Genomic DNA, 23,291 nt, shown 5'->3' with positions numbered 1-23,291 from the left:
TAGGGGGGCAGTGAAATATATGCACTGTGCTGAAAATGTATGCTGACTCTTCTAATTTTTGAAGTTAGAATCTTAGGAATGTATTTGAATATAAGATGTTATGGAAACCTGGAACTTAAGTCATTTAGTTACACACTTGTGTATATTACTAAAATTATATAGTATTAGATGTATCCTGGAAAATGCAGGATGTACATTTACTATAAGCACATAGAGTAGTAGAATGTCATTTGAACTGTGAAGTTTGTGTGTGTGTGTGTAGACAGAGACAGAAATAGTCCAGAGACCTAGTACAACTTAGGAATAGCAGGTAATTTGCTATTAATAAGTGCGCGCTAACACAACTTTTACATAGGAGAGATGTCAAGTTAATGGTGACTCAGGAAGCTGGGCACTAAGCCTTGGGAAGTCTGCCCGCTGAACTTCCCTCTTCTGTTCCCTAGCCTTATTCTTGTGAGCAATGGTTTGAAGGTGAAGTTCCAAATTTAACAAATGGGGAGTTGAAAAAAATGAGCACGGTTTGTGTAGCTTCTCTCACTTGTCCTTCACTCTGTTAGGAATCGAACTAGATCCACTTACGTATTTGATAGAAAGTAGGCCTCCCATTGGCTTTTAGGTGGGGAGTCACCACTGTCATAAACTGCTCCTTACTATCTGTGTGCTAAGTAGCAGTTGAGCTAAATGACTTTTCTCTACCGAACTCTTTGGATTTTGGTCATTGGAGGTAAATGTCCTGTCCTAGTAGCATTGCAAGTTGGATACTTGATAAAACTCTTGAGTGGGTTTTTTGTCCACTTGTGCTACTGTTACATTGAAAATGGTAATACGTTTCGCTGTAGCATGAAAAAAGACACACTGTTCTGGCCACACACTGTTCTGCCATAAAGCTTGCCTAGTGTAGTAATTCATAACCCACACCTGCTAACTAATTACTTTTTCTCTGTGGTTGGTAGTTACCACGAACTCTTGTTAACCTGGGAAGCTGAGCTTTAAAAAAGACATCGTATTAAATATACAATCATGTACTGATTGTTGCTCTAGGAGTAGTTAATAATTATGTGAAATCCGTTACATAAATGCAATCTATTTATCTCCCAAATCAAAAAGAGCAGGTTGCTCCAGAATTTTTATGTTGCTTCTTTTTGGTAGTTTCATGAATAATGCGTGGCAGAACATCACACAATGGCTTATGGTAACACTTCTTGATATTTTCTCTGATACTTTGCTTGTGTTACATTTAAGTGTTGAAATAAAGGAAAATACATCCTCTTCTGAATTTGTAAAATGAAAAGAAACACCATTAGTAGATGCAATGTTAATATTGTTTTGGGGTTGAACTGGTAAATTGGGTTCCCACTTCAAATATCGATAGTACAAAAGTTAAATGCTTTTTGCATAAACTATTTCAACTAATTAAAGCCGCTTGAAAATAGTATCTTTTTCCTCTCTGAGAGTAAAAGTTGTATAATCTATAATCATAGTTACATAAATTCCTTATAGTCACCAAAAGTGATGGTAAGATAGCGATGTCTAGGCAAGAGCAGAAGGCAAAGAAAAATGTACCAGCCAGTTAAGTCTTTTGTTGTTTGGAGTTCTATTTAAAAGGATACAGTATTTATATTTTCATGGGTAAGTGCCCTATTACATTACATTGTATTATTACAAGTACATTGTTGACAGCAATTTTATCACTGTTCTAATTGGTCATAGTTATTTCTGTTAACTGAAGAAGTTCATGTTTATCAAATGTGTTACTTTTTTAAGTGCAAAAACACTTAGCTCCCTTAGCACATTTAGCTTCACTATTGACATGCTCTTGGATGGAACATAGCAGCCAACTGGCATATGGCCTGTTTCCTTCCAGTGTGGGAAAGAAAAAAGGAATTTTGGCAAGAGATATGTAAGGACAGCCTTTTATAAAAGGTCCTAAAGCGATTTATAGTCATAGTGAAATAGACATGACCTCAATTTTTAAAAAAAAATCTCATTTTTAAACTGAACCGAGAAGAGGGAGCTATTACTTTTACTAGCTTTCATTGCAAATGTGCTGAAGACCATCTTTTTCTTGCCTTTTTTCTGGGGGAGGTGGGGGAGCACTATCAAACTGTCATTCCGATTAATATAAAAGAAGGCAGGCCTGTGAACAACTAACTTCACGTGCCTTATTTTTCTAGGAAAATGCAACATGGCAGCAGCAATGGAAACAGAACAGCTGGGTGTTGAGATCTTTGAAACTGCAGAGTGTGAGGAGAATATTGAATCACAGGATCGTCCTAAATTGGAGCCCTTTTATGTTGAGCGATATTCCTGGAGTCAGCTTAAAAAGCTGCTTGCTGATACCAGAAAATATCATGGCTATATGATGGCTAAGGCACCACATGATTTTATGTTTGTGAAGAGGAATGATCCAGATGGGCCTCATTCAGACAGGATCTATTACCTCGGTGAGTATGAAGTCATAGTTTCTAGGGGAAATTCTTTCTTGATTCAAACTTACAAGCTAGATACAATTGGTGAACAAATAAATGAATCAGTAATGTTCCATTCAAGGGAAAAAAACGATTGGAAGAACTTCAGTTTTGGTGCTGTTGTCGTTTCGGTTTGTCCCATTATTTTCACTTGCAGGTATGAAACCACGAGTTGATTGTGGCCTGCCTTTCAGAATCAAAGTTAAAGATGCCAGAAATTACTTCTTCCTAAAGCTAGTTCAAACTGCCTTTCCTTGGGAATGGTCAGATTAGGAACACAAGCAGTAAAACCGCTCTCATCAGTTGCTACTTTCATTTTTTTTAAACCAAGACTGGATTTGGGGTCTTTTTTTCTGAGCCTGTTCACTCCAGATTTAAGATCCATCTAAATTAAATATATTATGCCACTGACTTACTTTTTTGTTTATTAACCTTTTAAAAATAAATTTATTCCTCTCCTTCAAGGTTATTTCATTCATATACATGCATATATTTTTAGAGCTATTCTCTGGATTAGTGCACATCAGTAATTATAGATGCATTTTTTTTTTAACAACTCCAGAGTATTCCATTATATAATTGTGCCATATTTACTTAACCATGCCCCTAATGGCATTTAGGTTTTTCTCTTATACTGTTAGAAAAGATGATGCGATGAATATTTTCTGTGTTAGATCAATTTGTACATTTGTGAATTTTATTATGTATAGGACTGATTCCAGAGAGTGGGAATGTTGGGACAAGAGTTGCATGTATTCTGAATTTTGGTTGATATTGTCAAATTACCCTTCCTTAGAGGGTTTATATTCCTATCAGCATTGTCTCAGAGTATCTGTTTCTACACACCTGTACCAGTAGTGGGTAATCAGATTTTTTTATCTTTTCTAGTCTGATTAGTGAACAGCCATTTCATTGTAGTTTTATAAATTACTATTTTTTTAAGTTGAAGTATAATTGACATATATATTAGTTTCAGGTGTATGGCATAAAGATTGGATATTTATATACAATATAAAAGGATCACAAAAATAAATGATCTAGATATTTTATAATAATGTCTAGATTTTAACTAGATATGTTTCACCTTACAGAGTTAACAAAAAATTTTTTCAATGATTTTTTTTATGATAACTTTTTTTTTTTAGTTTATTTATTTATTTTGAGAGAGACAGAGTACCAGTAAGGGAGGGGCAGAGAGGGAGAGAGAGAATCCCAAGCAGAGCTCAAACTCATGAAGCTGAGATCATGACCTGAGCCCAAACCAAGAGTCAGACACTTAACCAAGTGAGCCACCCAGGTGCCCCACTTACCTACTTTTAAGATCTGTTCTCCTACCAACTTTAAAATATGCAATACAGTATTATGAATTATAGTCACCACTCTGTACCTTATATCCCTGTATCTCATTATAGTTTTAATTCCAGTTATAAATGAGGTTGAGCATCTTTTTACATATTTAAGAGACCTTTATATACCCTTTTCTGTGACTGATTTATTTATAACATTTGTCTGTTTTTTGTTGGGCTGTGGGTGTTTCTTATTAAAACATTTTTTTTTTTTTTTTTTTTTTTTTGTATAATGAGGGAATTAAACCATTGTAGTATTTTCCTCTGAGGTTTAATTTGTCTTAATTTGTCTTTTGCCTTTAGTGCCTTTTGCCACATAGAAATTTGTGATTTTTTTTTTTTTTTTTTTTTTTTTTTTTGATAGTTAAATTTGTATTCTCTGTAGGCTTTGGCATCGTATCTACAAAGGCTCTCCCTGGGGCGCCTGAGTGGCTCAGTCAGTTAAGCTTCCAACTTCGGCTCAGGTCATGATCTCACAGTTTGTGGGTTCAAGCCCCATGTCAGGCTGTGTGCTGACAGCTCAAAGCTTGGAGCCTGCTTCGGGTTCTGTGTCTCTCTCTCTCTCTGCCCTTCCCCACTTGTGCGTGCGCTCTCTCTCTCTTTCAAAAATAAATAAACATAAAAAGAAAAAATTAGGCTCTCCCAACTCCAGGATTATGTCATTTAAAATCTGTATATATTTTGGACTTTCTGTTTTGTTCCATTGCTCCCTCAGATCGAGTGCAGCATAGTATTACTATTATTGTTATCATAGCTCTATATGTTTTCCTATTTGGTAGCACTAGTCACCTTTCATCACTCTCTTTCATATTTGTTTTGGCTATTTTTGTTTGCTTGTTTTTCTATGAACACTTAAAAATAGCCTACATAGCTTTTTTTTCCTAATGCTGTTTAAACTCTTTTAGGATTGATGTTACATTTATAGGTGAAGTTAGGGAAAATTGACAGTCTTCAAAATTTTGAGCTCTTCAAGAAAGTTGTATGCCTTTTCATTTGTTCAAGTCTTTTATATTCATCTGAATTTAAAATATTTTTTTATATACATCCATTGTTCTAAAAGTTTTAATATACTTTGAACACCCACAAGTGTATTCTAGTGTGTCATCAGGAGAGAAACAATGGGAAAAGTTTGTTTTGTGCTTATATGGAACTGGTGTGTGTGTACCTAGAATGCCTTGAAAGTTTTTATTGGTCACATATGAAGCCAGGGGAGACATGGAACAAGGCACAGTTTCAAGAGGTTCAGCTGAAATGATTATGGGGAATGGTTCTCATTTGAAAATAGATGAGAACCAAGTTTTTTATATTTGAGGGCTGAAGACTCAAATCTTTTTTTTTTTTAATGTTTATTTTTGAGAGAGAGACAGCATGAGTGGGGGAGGGGCAGAGAGAGAGGGAAACATAAATCTGAAGCAGGCTCCAGCCTCTGAGCTGTCAGCACAGAGCCTGATGCAGGGCTTGAACTCAGAGACCACGAGATCATGACCTGAGCCGAAGTCGGACGCTTAACTGGCTGAGCCGCCCAGGCGCCCCAGGGCTGAAGACTCTTAGAAGCAGAAGGCTTAAGGAGGATATGATCACATTTTATAAAATTATGAATGGTATAGATAGGTGACTGCCATTCTGATAATTCTTTAACAAAGTAACTCTAGAATTACAGAATACATTTAAGACAGAGTCAAGTTCTAAAGTGAATGTCAGTTGATATCTTTTTATTCCAAAAGGCAGTACAAATTAAGAAAGCTTAAGAACAGTTTAGGAAAATAAAGAAATAAAGGAAGACATGGATATTTGGGAGTTCATCCCCAGCCTTTGCAGGGGTTAGCATGGAAGTTACCATGCCCTTCCATAGACTACCTCCTCTGCCATTATCACAAACACTAGGCTAAGGGGACGTCTGGATCGCTTGGTCGGTTAAGTGTCCTACTTCGGCTCAGGTCGTGATCTCACGGCTCTGCTTGTCGGTTCAAGCCTGGTGTTGGGCTCTGTGCTGACAGCTCAGAGCCTGAAGCCTGCCTCAAGTTCTGTGTCTCCTCTCTTTGTCCCTCCCCTGCTCATGCTCTGTGTCTGTCTTACATAAATAAACATTAAAAAAATAAATAAATAAAACAACACTAGGCTGAGGATCTGTTCTAGCTGAGAGTTCCTTGGTCTTCTTGTTGTGCTTTATTTTCTTCTTACTTCACTCTCCCCTAGATTTTTTGGAAATGATACCATTCTAGCACATTTTATGGTAGAAGGGATTTGTTTTTACTTTGAACTTTCTTTGGTTCACATCTTCATAATCATAATGTGTTTCTATTACTTCTCTTTTGTATGTAGCTCATTCCACACTGCTGTGATATTCCCATTCAGTTACTGCATGATTTCACAGAATAGACCTGACTTCTACTTAGTATAGACCTCTTTACTTCATCCTTCCCCAATAAAGAACAAAGAGATTTTTAGCAAATCAAATAGCAGATTTTTGTTTTGTTTTAATGAGTATACTTAGATCTGAAATGTATTACATTTCAGTAATGTAAATGTATTACTGACTATGGTTATAGGATATTTATAATAGGAAAAAGTAGTATTCAGTTAGATCTATGTATACTTATAAATAAGTATTTTTTAGGGGCACCTGGGTAGCTCAGTTGGTTAATTAAGTGTCTGACTTCGGTTCAGGTCATGATCTCATGGCTCTTTGTGCATGCACTCTCTCTCTCTCTCTCAAAAATAAATCAACATGAAAAAAAATTTTTATTCAGAGCATTAGCGGGGAAAAGGCAGGGAGAGAGGGAGACACAGAACCCAAAGAAGGATTCAGGCTCCAGGTTCCATGCTGTCAGCACAGAGCCCAACATGGGGCTCAAACCCACGAACTGCGAGATCATGACCTGAGCTGAAATCGGAAACTTAAATTAACCGACTGAACCATCCAGGCAACCCCTGGCCCCTAATTTTTTTTTAATAAGTATTTTTATTTTTTTGTTTAGTTTTTTAATGTTTTATTTATTTTTGAGAGAGAGACAGAGCGTGAGCGAGAGAAGGGGCCGAGAGAGAGACAGACACAGAATCCAAAGCAGCTCTAGGCTCTGAGCTGTCAGCACAGAGCCAGACGTAGGGCTTGAACTCATGGACCATGAGATCGTGACCTGAGCTGAAGTCAGACGCCTAACCACCTGAGCCACCCAGGCGCCCCAATAAGTATTTTTATTTTTTTAAGTTTATTTATTTATTTTGAGAGAGAGAGGGGGAGAGAGAGAATACCAAGCAGGCTCTGCACTGCCAGCACTGAGCCCTCCGTGGGGCTTGATCTCACAAACCGTGAGATCATGACCTGGGCTGAAATCAAGAGTTGGATGCTCAACTAGCTGAGCCACACAGGCGCCCCTAAATAGGAATTTTAAATGATTCAGGCGAAAAAGAAACTTAGTAACCTGAAGTTGCCACAAAGCTCCGTGCTTTTGCATTTCATGAATCTACTGCCAACTTGTAAGAGGACTTAACAATTTTCAAAAAACTAAAAAGATATTTGTCCTTAACATCGTCTTACACACTTTCACGTTTGTTTTGAGAGGGTCCAGGATCTGAATATTGAAATGAAACTTGAGCATTCTTCTGTGAAGCCTGGGTTTTCCTGAAGAAAATTCCCGTGGCAAATGGCATGTGCATCTCCTACCTGTTAACCTTCTCAGAGAGTGCAAAACTTCGCATTATGTGGAAGGCTTTATGTACTTACTGCTACGATTGCAGTAGACTGCTTCTTCTGGAAATGATTTTTAAATGATTATTTTCTCTTATAGCTATGTCTGGTGAGAACAGAGAAAATACACTGTTTTATTCTGAAATTCCCAAAACCATCAACAGAGCAGCAGTCTTAATGCTCTCTTGGAAGCCTCTTTTGGATCTTTTTCAGGTAGGATTAAACATTGCTATTCCTGTGATTTGGTGTACATTTTCAGATGCCTTTATTAAGAGGCAGAAATTCAAGTGGGGTTTTATATTTGAAGTAGATGTGAATCAAAAAGAATGAAAACATGTTTATATTTTTGAATGTATGACTGTTAAATTCCATTTAATTCTCAACATCTGAAACTAAGGGATGTTACAATTCAGGTTTTAAAACTACTTTCTCCCTGTTAAACCACCTTTCCCTTCTATAAACTTGTTAGTTATATAGTTCTCACATTTTGGGGGAGGAGTTATTCATATAAAGGCAGTAATGTATAGTTCCAGAAAGCTTTTTGTTTAAATTTTTAAATTGAATCTTTAGTTTTACTGCTTAGTAACAGTGCTAACGTAAGGACGCGAAGTTCAGTTTTTATTTCTAAATAGTATAATTCAATTTATGTAGAATCAAAAGCTTAGGGGTTGTTAGGGGGGTTTTTTTGTTTGTTTTCCTCAATATTTATCTTTAGACAAAAAGCAAATAGTTGAAAACATCCCAGGAACAAGATGATAGTTTGGGTGTGATCGTTTGCCCTTTTGGTTCTCATTTATTATTTTACATTGAATATTTCCTTATTAAATAGCATTTTGGGTTAAATGAACTAAATGTGATATTATTCTTAGGAATTAAAAAAAATAATTTCTATGATAACTAATCATTTTGACTGCAAATATATCATTGTTGTTTTTTACATAGACTTCATGACTTTTCTTTAAAACAGAAAAATTCCTTTTTTTAGGAACCAAAATAATGGTAGTTTTCTAATGAAACAGTTTGCAAATTAACAAATCAAACTTTTATTTTAAACTTTTATTGTGGAAAATTTCAAACTAGTAAAATTGTGTGTAATTATCAAGAATTATCAAATCTTGGCCATTTACATTTTATTGCAGCCCTACCAGTCTCCCCTTGCAATCCCTACCCCCACTTCTTGGATTATTTTGAAGCAGAGCCAGATATGTTGTTTCACTCGTAAATAAGTCAGTGTGTGTCTAAAAGATACAAATTCTTTTTAGAAATTACCACACCATCATTATCATAACTTTAAAAACTGCTGATCTTTTTTTCATATGAAATATTCAATTGGTGTTCAAATTTCCCTGATATTTAAATAAAATTTCTCTTTTTTTACACTTGATTTGTTCAAATCAAGATCTAAGTAAGGTTCACGTGTCATAATTGATTAATAGGTCTCTTTTAATCTATTGGTTTTCCCTCTATCCTTTTTTTCCTCATTGTACTTTATCCATTGAAGAAAGAAGGTTTTGCTGATTGCTTATCTGTGGTGCTGTTTGATATGTTTTTTGGCCCCCTGTATTTTCTGTAAATATGAATAGGTAGTTAGATCTAGAAACTTGATCAGACCCAGGTGTGCTTTTTTTTGAAAGCAGGGTCTCGAAAAGATATTTGTACACCCGTGTTCATAGCAGCATTATTCACAATAGCCAAAAGGTGGAAACAACCCAAGTGTCCAGGGACAGATGGATGGATAAACAAAATGTGGTATATACATACAATGGAATATTATTCAGCCTTAAAAAAGAAGGAAATTCTGACATGCTACAGCATCGATGAACCATGAAGACGTTATAATAAGTGAAATAAGCCAGTCACAAAAGGACAAATACTATATGATTCCACTTATATGAGGTACCTAAAGCAGTCTAATTCATGGAGACAGAAAGTAGAAGGTGGTTGCCAGGGGCTGGGGGAAGGGAAAAATGGGGACTTGTTGTTTAACGGGTATAGAATTTCAGTGTTGCAAAATGAAAAATTCAGAGATGGGTTATACAGCAATGTGAGTATACTTAACACTACTGAACTAAACACTTAAAATAGCTAAGATGGCAAATTTACCACAATTTAGAAAAAAAGAATACTTCTTAGATAAGGTTTGCTTCCATCAGGAGGCATATAGAATTTTTTTCTCTTCTTGTGATGATAGCACCCTTTGGATCGTTGCCAAAATCCATTAATTTATGAGGAGTAAAAAAATGGTGGTATTTTATCATTCCTTCTTCATTTATTAACTGAAATACTTCTATAAAAAGAAATTGCTATTCAAAAACTCAAAAAACAATGGAAAAGCAGAATAAATTTTGATTCTTTCCCCTTATTTATCATTGTTCAAATAATTTGTTTCCTGTAGTCCTTCATAGGTGATCACTTAGGTTTTTCAGAGGAATGTTTTTTTGGTGTGTGTGTGTGTGTGTGTGTGTGTGTGTGTGTATCCTCATAAACTTGTAGAGTAAACCTATTTGATGTTTTTTGATCCACTGACAGTTATTATTCTTACTGTGCAAATTGTCTTATTTTTGGCTGGTGACAGCCCCTTCAACTTGACGTGTCAAATCCTTTTGGCATGATACTTGCTGCTATAATGAAGATTTTCCACCTTACACATTGCCTATTGCGTGCTTGGAGTCCATCATTTCTGCAAGGAGCTCTAGTTCCTTTAGAGGAAATTGGTATTAGGAGACTACGATGTGGGTACTAGGAATGCTCATTATTATTGGGTTTGTCATCGTTTCTAGGGTTTTTATTGAACAAACTAGGGAATATATACATTCTGTGTGTGTGTGTGTGTGTGTGTGTGTGTGTGTGTGTGTGTGTTTGAAATGTAGGTATCAATATGTATCCAAATCAAGTCAGATAAACCACAATGTCAGACTGATGTAACTAATTGGAATTTTACATACAGAATTTTTCTTTAACCTCATTTATTTTACATATGAATCTCCTTTCTCTGATGCTAAATAACAGTTTAAATAACATATTACTCATTTGCTTTACTCCATATTACACACACAAGTTTCAAGATAATAAAGGAATCAACACTATGATTACTTATAACAGTAACTTGGAATTGTTCTTCTCTGTGTGGTTATGTTACCACTTCTATCCAGTTAGGTGCATTTGCTTCATTTTGTTTTCAAGTGTTAGGAATTCCTTTTTAAAAATTTTTTAATCTTTATTTTAGAGAGAGAGAGACAGACAGAACTCAAGTGGGGGAGGGGCAAAGAGAGACGGAGATACAGAATCTGAAGCAGGCTGTAGGCTCTGAGCTGTCAGCACAGAGCCCAACGCAGGACTTGAATCCACAAACTATGAAATCATGACCTGAGCCAAAGTTGGACGCTTAATCTACTGAGCCACTCAATTGACCCAGGAATTCCTTTAATTTTTAATTGAATTCTGTTGTATAAAATAGTTACAGGATTCCAAATTCAAATCCACAGAACAATGTATTCAGAGAAGCTCCCTGTCTCCTCCAATCTGTTGCCCTCCCTCTCCTTCTAGATAACGGTTTTGTTTCTAAATAGCTTATCCCTTTTAAACAATGTGAGTATATAGACATTCATATCCCCCCCTTAGAGAAATAGTAACATCCAATATACATTTTTCCACCTTGCAATTTTCAAGTAACAGTGTATCCTTCAGATCACTCCACAGGGATACATACGTACATCATTTTTATTTCTTTTTACGTATGTTGTGTTGTGCAGACTAATCATAGTCAACCAGTTCCCCATTGGTGGACATTTCAATTATTTCCAGTTCTATTATAAATAGTATCACAGTGGAATGGCTTGGGCATACACCTCTTTATAATTTTGCCAGTATGTCTTTAAGCTAGATTCTTAGAAATAAAATCACTGGACCAAAAGGTGTATTCTTTTGTAAATTTTCTAGATAGTACCAAATTTCCCTCCATAGGAACTGTGCCGTTCGAATTCCCACTAGCAAGATTTGTAAGTGTGCCTGTTTTCCCGTAGTTCTCCAACACAATAAATATATGGTTGTACATTTGGATTTTTGCCAGTCTGCTAGATGGAAATAGTGTCCCAGTATAGTTTAATTTGCATTTCTGTTACAGGCAAAATCGATCATCTTTTTATACAGTTTAAGGCTACTTGCATTTCTTTCTCTGTAAATTGTTTATTATATTTCTAACCCACTTTTCTGTGGGGTGATCGGTCTTTTTCTTCATTCTTAGAAGTCTTTAACCTACTTAAAGAGGATATTAACCTTTTGCCTGTGGTACAGTTGGCAAATATTTTCCCCAAGTTGTCATTTGTAATTTTACTCTCTTTATGGTAGGGTGCGCTGGGGTGTGTGTGTGTGTGTGTGTGTGTGTGTGTGTGTGTGTGTTTTGGTCATGTGACAGATTTTTATATAATAAAATATATCAGTCTTTTCTGTATTTCTTTTGGATTTTATTGCTTCTAGAATTTGTGTCTTCTGTCACAGTTAGAACGGTTTTTTCCACACTCAAATTATAAAAGAATTCAATCATGTTTTCATCTGGTACTTACATGATTTCATTTTTTAAAGCTTTATTGAGGCGTAATTGACATGTAATACACTGCAAATATTAAAGTATACAATTGATAGATTTGGGCATATGTATGTACCTGTGAAACCATTACCTCAGTCATTACCCCCAAAAGTTTCCTTGTACCCTTCGGTAATCTTCCTACCCATCTATCCCCAGGCAGCTATGGTACCAGTCATGTACAGTCTTTGATAAGTTTTATCTCTTAAATATTTCAGAGATTTTTTTATTCTACTGTAAATGGTATTTTCTAATTTCAGTTTCTGGTTGTTCATTGATAATATTTAGAAATACAATTGATTTTGTGTATTGATCTTGTCTTGTAACCTTGCTTAAACCCTTTTATTGGTTCCATTCGTTTTTTGTAGCTTCCACTGGATTTTTCTGTATAAACAGTCATATTGCCTGCAGACACTGGCAGTTTTACTTCTTGCTTTCCAATATGATTTCTTTCGGTTTCTTTTTCTTGGCTTATTGTGCTGGCTAACTCCTCCAGTGCCAAGTTGAATAGAAATGGTGAAAGCAGATGTTCTTGTGTTCCTAATCTTAGGGGAGGAGTCATTCGGTCCTTTGTCAGTAAGCCTATTAGCTGTAGGTTTTTCATAAATGCCCTTTGGTAGCTGGAGAAGTACTCTTATATTTCTAGGTTGCTTAGAATTTTTATCAAGGACAGTTACTGAATTTTGTTAAGTGTTTTATTCTGTGTTTGTTGAAAAGATCATAAGGCTTTCTTTTTTATTTGTTAATATGGTAAAGCATCATTTGATTATTGAATGTTAAATCAACAATCACTTGGTTATGATTTATTATCCTTTTTAAGTATTGTTGATTTAATTTGCTATAATTTTCTTGAGATTGTTTTATATGTTCATGAGGGATGTTGGTCTGTCAGGTTATTTCCTTGTAATTAAAAATTTTTTTTTAATCTTTATTTTTGAAAGAGAGAGACAGAGTGTGAATAGGGCAGAGGTAGAGAGAGAGGGAAACACAGAATCCGAAACAAGCTCCAGGTTCTGAGCTGTCAGCACAGAGTCTGATGCGGGGCTTGAACTCACAAGCTGTGAGATCATGACCTGAGCCAAAGTTGGATGCTTAACTGACTGAGCCATCCAGGTGTCCCCCTTGTAAATTTTTTAAGTGTTTATTTATTTATTTTGAGAGAGAGAGACAGTGCATGTGGGGAGGGGCAGAGAGAGAGAGAGAGAGAAAGAGAGAGAGAGAGTGGGAGAGAATCCCAAGTAGGCTCCACACTCAGCACAATGTAAGCCTGACGTGGGGCTGAAATCAAGAGTCATACACTTAACCTGAGCCACCTAGACGCCCCTTTTCTTGTAATTTCTATGTATGATTTTGGTAATGGTGTTATGCTGGCCAAGAATAAGTTGGAAGTCATTTCCTCCTTTTTAATTTGCTAGAAGAATTTGTTTGGTAGAATTCACCAGTAAAGCCATCTGGACCTGCAGCTTTCTTTGTGGAAAAGTTTTTAACTGCAAATTCAATTTCTTTATTAGATGTAGTGCTATTCAAGTTATCTATTTCTTTTTGACTGAACTTTGGTTGTTTGTGTTTTTTAAGGAATGTTTCTATTTCACCTGTGTTACTGAATGTTTTGACATAAGTTTCATAATATTCCCTAATCTTTTTAATGTCTGCAGAATCTGTGGTGATGTTCCTCTCTCATTCTTGATATTCTGTGTAATTTGTGTCTTCTCTCTTTTTTTTTTTTTTCTAATTAATCTAAGGGTTTATCAGTTTGGTTTCATTAATTTTTCTGTCATTTTCTATTTTCTGTTTCATTGTTTTATCCCCTGATCTTCATTATTTCCTTTATTTCTGCTTACTTTGAATTTCATTTGTCTTCTAGTTTCATAAGGTAGTGGCTGATGTTACTAGTTTGAGACCTTTCTTTTTTTCACTAAATAGGCATTTAGTGTTACACATTTCCCTGTAAGTGCCATCGTAGCTGCATCCCATATATTTTGATATGTTGTGTTGCCATTTTCATTTAGTTCAAAATACTTCCTATTTTCCCTTTACCCCATGAGTTATTGAGGTGTGTACTGTTTAGTTTCCAAGTATTTGTGTATTCTCCAGAGATTTGCTTTCGAATCTAATTCTGTGGTATTCAGAGAACATAATTTGTATGACTCGAATCTTTTCTAGTTTTTGAGTCTTGTCTTATGACTCAAATATGATCTATCTTGGTGAACGTTCTGTGTTTACTTGAGAAAAATATGTGTTCTGCTATTACTGCATTTATAAACGACTTGGATCAATTAGTTTATTGTATTGCTCACATCTCCTATGTCCTTACTGATTTTCTGTTTGCTTTATCAGTTATTGAGAGAGAATGTTGAAACTTCCATTTCATGATTGTAGGTTTAACTATTTCTCCTTGCAGCTTTATTAGTTGTTGCTTTATATATGTCGAAGCTATGTTGTTAGGTACATAAGTGGATAGGATGGTTATGTCTTCCTGATTAATTGGCTCATTTATTGTTACAAGATGACACTCTCTGTTTCTAGCAACATGTTTTACTCTGAAATTTAATAGTAATATAGCCACTCTAGCTTTCTTCTAACTAGTGTTAGCACAGAATGTGCTTTTCCATTTTTTAATTTTTTTTTTACCAGCTTTATTGAGATATAATCCACATACCATATTCACTCATTCAAGTATAGAATTCACTGGGTTTTAGTATATTTACAGAGCTGTACAGCTATCCTCCCAATCTAATTTTGGAATATTTTGTCATCCCAAACGGAAACCGATCAGCAGTTACTCCCCATCCTCCTAGCTGCTCACCTGCAGACCTGGGCAACTATTCATCTATTTTGAGTCTCTATAGATTTGCCTATCCTGGACATTTCATATCAATGGAATCGTACAATATGTGGGTCTTTGTGACTGGTTTCTTTCACTCAGCACAGTATTTTCTGGATTCATTCACATCGTAGCAGATAACAATATTTGTGTGGCTGAATAATGTTTAATTTCATGGCTGTACCACATTTTATTTATCAGCTTATGGATATCTGTGTCATTTTAGCTTTTGGGCTTTTATGACTAATTCTGCTTTTACCATATATGAGATTTTTTGTAGACTTATGTTTTCAGTTCTCTTGGGTATATATATCTAGGAGTAGAATTGCTGGGTCATGTGGTAACTGTCTAAAATTTGTACAATTTTTTTTTTTTTGACCTGAGCTGAAGTCGGTCGCTTAACCAACTGAGCCACCCAGGCGCCCCTAACTGTCTAAACTTTTAAGGAAGTATTAAATTGCTTTTCCATAGCAGCCGCACCATTTTACATTCCCACCAGTAACGTATGAGGCTTCTAATTTCCTACATCCTCACTAACACTTGCTATTATCTGTCATTTTGGTTATAGCCATCCTAGTGAGTGTGAAGAGGTATCTCAGTCATTTGATTTGCATTTCCCTAATGATCAGTGATGTTGAGCAGTTTTTCATGTCTTTATTGGCCATCTGTATATCTTCTTTGAAGAAATCTCTGTGCAGGTTGTTTGCCCATTTTAAATTGGGTTTTTCTAATTTTGAGTTGTAAGAGGTTTTTTTATATATTCTGGATACAAGGTACTTATCAGATATTTGATTTACACACATTTTCTCCCATTCTGTGAGTTGCCTTTTTGCTTTATTTCTTGAATTGCAGTAGTCATTAATTAGTATGAGACCAGTCATCATTACCTTTGGCAAGAGTTTAGTACTATAATCATTAATTTAGATCTGTATATTTAAACACAATAGCTTTGGTCTCTCCTTTATGGAAGATAAGACATTTTTGAGACTTCCTTTTTCTTCTATTCATCATTTACCTTAATCTGAAGTTCTTACATCTTCATTACAAAAAAAATTGCACTGAAATACGTGTAATATAAAATTTACCATTTTAACCATTTTTAAGTGTACATTAGTGCACATAAGTGGTATTAAGTACATTCACATTGTTGTATATCCATCACCATCATCCATCCATAAAACCTTTTCATCTTGCAAAACCGTAACTCAGTACAAATGAAATAATAACTTCCCATTACCTTTCCACCTAGCCACTGGCAACCACCATTCTACCTTCTGTTCCTGGGAGTATAATTACTCTAGGTGTCTCATATAAATAGAATCACACCGTGTTTGTACCTGACCTATTTTACTTAGCATAATGTACTTAAAGTTTATCCATTTTGTAGTCTGTATCAGAATATCCTTTTTAAAGACGAATAATATTCCACTGTGTATGTATGTATGTACACACACACACACACACACACACACACCCCCCTCGTGTTATTTATCCACTCATCATTAATAGTCACTTGGGTTGCTTCCACCTTTTCACCATCGTAAATAATGCTGCTATGAACATGGGTGTGCAAATATGCTTTCGTGTTCCTTTTTTAATTCTTTTAGGTATGTACTGAGAAATGGAATTGCTGGATCATATAACTCTGTTTTGTTTTGTTTTGTTTTGTTTTTGAGAGATTGCTGTAATATTTTCCATAGCTACTACGCCATTTTACATTCCCACTAATAGTGTATGAGAGTCCCAATTTCTCCACATCTTCACCAATACTTATTATTTTCTGGCTTTTTATAGTAGTCATCTTAATGAGTATGAAGTGGTATCTCATTGTGGTTTTGATTTGCATTTCTCTAATGATTAGTGATATTGAGCATCTTTTCATGTGCTTATTGGCTATTTGTCTATTTTTGCAGAAATGTCTATTCAAATTCCTAGCCCATTTTTTAATGCAGGTTGTTTGGGGGTTTTTGTGGTTTATTTTCTTGATAGTGTTGTATTGTTTGAATAGTCACCACCAAAAGGATATGTCCAAATCCTAAAGGTGTCTGTGAATGTGACCTTGTTTAGAAATAGGGTCTTTCCAGATGTAATTAAAGATCTCAAGATGAGATAATCCTGGGTATAGGGTGGGCCCTAAATACAGTAACTGGTATTCTTATATGACAAAGGAGAGGGAAATTTGAGACAGACACAAAGGGTAAAGACCATCTGAAGACATAGAAAAAGATTAGAATTATGTTGCCATGAGCCAGGGAACCCTGGAGCCACCAGAAGCTGGGAGAGGCAAGGAAGTATTCTCCCCTAGAGCCTTTGGAGGCAGCCTGACCCTGCTGAAATCTTAATTTTGGGCTTCTGTCCTCCAGAACTGTGAGATAATAAATTTCTGTTGTTTTCAGTCACTAAATTTGTGGTAATTTGTTAAAGCAGCCCTAGGAAACTAATAGACATTCTTTGATGCACACAGTTAAGTTTTGATAAAGTACAGTCGTGCTTTTTTTTTTCCTTTGATTCCTTGTGCTTCCGATGTCGTATCTAAAATACTGTTGCTTAATCTAGGGTCACACAGTTTTGTCTCTTATATATGAGTTTTATAGTTTTAGCTCTTACATTTAGATCTTTGATTCATTTTGAGTTAACTTTTTGTATGTGGTGTGAGATAGGGGTCCAAATTAATTCTCTTACATGTGGAATCCAGTTGCCCTACCATTTCGTATGGAAATCTATTCTTTTCCTCATGGAATGGTCTTAGCACCCTTGTTGATTAGCACCTTAGCACCTTTGTTGAAATTCAATTGACCATAAATGTATAGGCTTATTTCTGGGCTCTCAGTTCAATTCCAGTGGCCTGTAAATCTGTTTGTATGCCAGCACCATACTGGCTTGATTAATGTAGCTTTGTACTATTGAAATTTGAAAACGTGAGTCCTCCAGTGTTGCTTTTTTTCAAAATTGCTTTGAAATTCCATATCAATACTATTAAGATCAGCTCATCTATATCTGGAAAAAAGGCAGATATGATAGGCAGTCTTTGAATCTCTAGATTAATTTGGGGTATATTGCCATCTTTATAATCTTAAGTTTTCCAGTCATGGATATGGGATATCTTTCCATTTATTTAGATGTTTATTTTACTTAAATAGTGTTCTACGCTTGTACTTCTTCAGTTAAAATTATTCCTAAGTATTTTATTCTTTTTGAGGATATTTTAGATGAAGTTATTTTTTTATTTAATTTTTTAATGTTTATTTATTTTTGAGAGAGAGACAGAGGGTGAGTGGGGGAAGTGCAGAGAGAGAGAGAGAGAGAGAGAGGGAGACACAGAATCTGAAGCAGGCGTCAGGCTCTGAGCTGTCAGCACAGAGCCCAACACGGGGCTCGAACTCACAGACTGTGAGTTCATGACCCGAGCCAAAGTCTGAGGCTTAACCCACTGAGCCACCCAGGCACCCCTTTGATGAAGTCATTTTCTTAATTTCATGTTCATACTGTTCATTACTAGTGTACAGAAATGCAGCTGATATTTGTGTATCAATCTTGTGTTCTGTAGCTTCGCTGACGTCATTTATTAGCTCTAATACTTTTTGTAGGTTGTTTTAGGGTTTTTCACATATAACATCATGTCATCTCTAAATAGAGATGTTTTTCTTCTTCCTTTCTAACCTTAGCTAGAACCTCTAGTACCTGTTAAATAGTGGTGATAAAAGCAGACATCATTTCTTTTTCCTGATCTTGAGGAGAAAACTTGCGGTTTTTCCCTTTGAGACTGATTTAGCTATGGATTTTTTATAGATGCCCTTTATCAGATTGAAAAATTTCCCTTCTATTCCTAATTTGTTGAACACTTTTATCATGAAATGGTGTTAGCTTTTGTCAAATGATTTTTCTGTGTCTGTTGAGAAGATCACTTTTTCCCTTGTTATTGTATTAATATCATTGATTGGTTTTTATACGTTGAACCAAGCTTACATTCCTGGGATAAATCCCACCTGGTCATATATAATTCTTTTAATATCCTGCTATATTCAGTTTGCCAGTATTTTATTGAGGATTTTTGCATCTATAGTCCTAGGGCATGTTAGTCTGTAGTTTTATTTATTTATTTTTTGTGTGATGTCTTGGTCTGGTTTTGATGTCAGGGTAATACTCACTTCATTAAATGAGTTGGAAAGTGTTTCGTCCCAAGAGTTTGAGAAGGATGGGTATTCATTCTTTCTGTAGAACTCATCAGTAAAGCCATCTAGTCCTGGGCTTTTTGTCGGTAGTTTTTTGAATCCTGACCTAATCTGTACTCATTAGAGGTCTATTTAGATTTTCTGTTTCTTCTTTTCTTTTTTTTTTTTTTTTTTTGGTTCTAATTATTTCTCTTATTTTTATTTTTTTATTTTATTTTTTATTTTTTTTAATTTACATCCAAATTAGTTAGCGTATAGTACAACAATGATTTCAGGAGTCGATTCTTTAGTGTCCCTTACCCATTTAGCCCATCCCCCCTCCCACAGCCCCTCCATCAACTCTCAGTTTGTTCTCCATATTTATGAGTCTCTTCTGTTTTGTCCCCCTCCCTGTTTTTATATTACTTTTGTTTCCCTTCCCTTATGTTCATCTGTTTTGTCTCTTAAAAGTCCTCATGTGAGTGAAGTCATATGATTTTTGTCTTTCTCTGACTAATTTCACTTAGCATGATACCCTCCAGTTCCATTCACAAAGTTGGCAAATGGCAAGATTTCATTCTTTTTGATTGCCGAGTAATATTCCATTATATATATATACCATATCTTCTTTATCCGTTCATCGACATCAGTGGACATTTGGGCTCTTTCCATACTTTGGCTATTGTGGATAGTGCTGCTATAAACATGGGGGTGCATGTGTCCCTTCGAAACAGCACACCTGTATCCCTTGGATAAATGCCTAGTAGTGCAATTGCTGGGTTGTAGGGTAGTTCTATTTTTAGTTTTTTGAGGAACCTCCATACTGTTTTCCAGAGTGGCTGCACCAGCTTACGTTCCCAGATTTTCTGTTTCTTCTTGAGTCACTTTTGATGCTTTGTGTTTCTAGGAGTTCAGTCATTTCACCTACATTATTGAATTTGTTGGCATAGAATTGTTTATATTGTTTCCTCATAATCTTTTTTTTTAATCTCTTTAAGATCATTCGAAATGACCTTTCTTCATTTTAGCTAAATTTGATCTTTTCAAATAACCAACTTTTGGTTCGTTAGGCTTTGTTGTTTTTCTATTCTGTATTTTATTTCCAGTTTATTTTAGAATATTTTCTCACTTCTGCTTGCTTTGGATTTAGTTTGCTCTTTCTTTCTGGTGTCTTGAGGTAGAAGATAGGTTATTGATTTCAGATCTCTCTCTCTCTCTCTTTTAAGATTTTATTGTTAAGTAACTCTTTACCCAACATGGGGCTTGAACCTACAACCCTGAGATCAAGAGTTGCATGCTCTACTGAGCCAGTAGATGCCCCGATCTCTCTCTCTTTTTTTAAGTTTAATTTTTTTAATGTTTATTTATTTATTTAGAGAGAGTGGGCACATGTGTATGTGAGCAGGGGAGCGGCAGAGAGAGGGAAAGAGAGAGCAAGCAGGCTCCACGATGTCCGCACAGAGTCCAGTGGGGGGCTTGATCCCCCAAAACATGAGATCATGACCTGGGCCAAAATCAAGAGCCATCCAGGTGCCCCAGATCTCTTTTTTAATGCAGATGCTTAGAGTTACAAATTTCCCTCTCAGCACTGCTTTTGCTGCATGCTTTAAGTTTTGATACAGTGTTTTCATTTATCTCAAAGTATTTTCTGATTTCCTTTGTGATTTCTTCTTTGATCCATTGACTAACCCTTCTTGTGCCAACATCTGTAAACTGTCAGAGCAGTTAGCTGTGACAACTGTAATGCTCACCTCATTTGGTTCCCATTTCTCAGAGATCACTGTCCTTTGTTGTCTAATGTCCAGTGTCTTAAAAACATTATTTCATATATTTTGTTCAGTTTTTCAGTTGTTTCAGGTGGGAGGATAAGCCTAGCCCCTGTTACTCCATCTTGGCTAAAAGTGGAAGTTGGTTTCCATTGGTTTCCATCTCCAGTGACATTCAGGGAGAATAGGAAGGGAGAAATTAAAATATGATCATATTCTCAGAATTGCTCTAGGCTTCAATGGAAACAGTTTAACAGAGATTTAAAACAAAGAGATCAGAATTAATAAAACTATATGTTCATTGAATTTGCTGTTTTTTTCTTTTAGAGTCTAACACATACAGGTACGAATGTATATATATGTAATTAAATATTCACTAAAAAGTGATACAAAGAATACAAAAAACTAGATGGGTTTTTAGCAAGATTCCCAGGGTGTTTCATTTTTAACCTCACCTAACCTTGTTTTAGATTTGCAAGTACACACATGTATTTGCCATCCTTGAGCAATGTTTACTCTCATTGTGCTAGCTTAGTTTTGGAGTGATGCATTCCTGCCAATAAACTCAATCTAGATTCCTTTTTAGGGTATCACTCCTTGATAGCAGAAACCACGTCTTCTTTCCTTATTTATCATAATCAAATAAAGTATAAAGAGCTCTTAGGGAAAATGTGGATGTAATTTTTTTGTTAGCACTTACTAAATTTGTTTTCTTTATATTCCTTTTTAAATTTTATACCTCTATCAAATAATATTTCTAGCTTAGGAAATTATTATCATTATCAATCATTAGTTACAAACGGTCTTTGAGAGGGATTTTAACAGATCCTGCAGGTAGGAAAACGAAATGACACAGATTCTGGTCTTAAGTTGTTTGTTTGTTTGTTTTAACTATTTCTGGTCAGAAATACTGAAAAAAAAAAAGTGAAAAACAGTACCATGGCCAAATAAGTAAAAGAGGTAGTAACTCTTATATCAGTTTCACAGAAGAAATCCCTGTACACCATAGTGGATCAGGAAAATTTCCTTGCCAAGGTTAAATTAGAGCTAAGGTTTTGGGATAATGGTAAAACTTGGATGAAAGAAAAATAGCCTTTCAAAGGAGGACAGTGGAACAAGGGCCAGGAGGCAGAACCTCATATGTTGGGTTTTATGTCAGTGATGTGACAAGCCTAATCTAGGATTTTATTAGAAGAGTATTAATAGATGTGTTGGAAAAGTATTAATGACAGCTGATACTTGAGAACTCTATGCCAATCATTGTATTAAACACTTGATATGTTTTATCTAAATTAATCTTCACAAAGCCGAAGTAGATGATAACAAAACTATTTTAAAAGTGAGGAAAATTACTTTTGAAGAAATTAAGCCACTTCCCAAAGTCAGACTTCTATTGAGGGTCAAAGCCTAGATTCAAACCGCTTGGTTTCACAGTCTGTGCTCTTAACTACGTGCATCACTGCTCAGTTAGGTTGTAGAAGATCTAGAATGCCAAGCCAGGGTGATAAGACAATTCTTGTTCTCTAATGTATGCAGTTATCATCTAGAGATCCTTTACCAGGAAATCTTTCCACAGACTTCTTGGAATTAGTTTGCTTAAAGTTGCTGACACATTTTAGACCCCCTCAACATGTACACTCAATAGTATGGGAGATACTAGGATTTCAGTGGAAAGTTTTTGCTAAAAGCAAAAAGCAAGCTTTCAGAAGACCAAATAGGTGACTTCTCTTTCCTTTTGCATTAGGCAACACTGGACTATGGAATGTATTCTCGAGAAGAAGAACTATTAAGAGAAAGAAAACGCATTGGAACCGTTGGAATTGCTTCTTATGATTATCACCAAGGAAGTGGAACATTTCTCTTTCAAGCTGGTAGTGGAATTTATCATGTAAAAGATGGAGGGCCACAAGGATTTACTGTAAGTTGGTGTTACTACTTGTTAAATCTGTTAAATCCTAAAGGCTGTTTGCATCCAAATCAGGAAGGTAATTAAACCAAAAAATTATATTTACCCACCAAGTGAAAAATTTAATAGTAAAGAAAACAAGATAAATGGGCATTAGTTTCCGGTGGTAAGAGTTAATCCTTTTTTTTTTTTTTTTTAATTTTTTTTTTCAACGTTTTTTATTTATTTTTGGGACAGAGAGAGACAGAGCATGAACGGGGGAGGGGCAGAGAGAGAGGGAGACACAGAATCGGAAACAGGCTCCAGGCTCCGAGCCATCAGCCCAGAGCCTGACGCGGGGCTCGAACTCACAGACCGCGAGATCGTGACCTGGCTGAAGTCGGACACTTAACCGACTGCGCCACCCAGGCGCCCCTAGAGTTAATCCTTTTTACACTGACATTAATATGCAATTTTTTAAAAGCTAAAGACACTTGCTCTATAGGAAGATATGGTAAAGGGCATCAATGCCCATTTTCTGAGTAAATGCTGAGGGGGATCTTGGAAGATAATGTTATCAC

General features: G+C 35.7%; 1 protein-coding gene across 2 annotated transcripts in view; it reads left to right on the top strand.

Annotated features, from left to right (window-relative positions):
• DPP8 (dipeptidyl peptidase 8) overlaps nucleotides 1-23,291 on the top strand; it is a 65,475-nt gene that overhangs the window by 1,325 nt on the left and 40,859 nt on the right. For both annotated transcript variants that reach the window (XM_049613763.1, XM_049613764.1), the window contains exons 2-4: nucleotides 2,175-2,444; nucleotides 7,603-7,715; nucleotides 22,570-22,743. In XM_049613763.1, coding sequence (XP_049469720.1) covers nucleotides 2,175-2,444; nucleotides 7,603-7,715; nucleotides 22,570-22,743 — 557 coding nt within the window. The remainder of the gene's footprint in view (nucleotides 1-2,174; nucleotides 2,445-7,602; nucleotides 7,716-22,569; nucleotides 22,744-23,291) is intronic.

This window comes from Panthera uncia (assembly GCF_023721935.1).
Source record: "Panthera uncia isolate 11264 chromosome B3 unlocalized genomic scaffold, Puncia_PCG_1.0 HiC_scaffold_1, whole genome shotgun sequence".
NCBI classification, from domain to species: Eukaryota; Metazoa; Chordata; class Mammalia; order Carnivora; family Felidae; genus Panthera; species Panthera uncia.
Note: the sequence above shows the minus strand (reverse complement) of the source record. Positions and strands in the feature narration are given on the sequence as shown.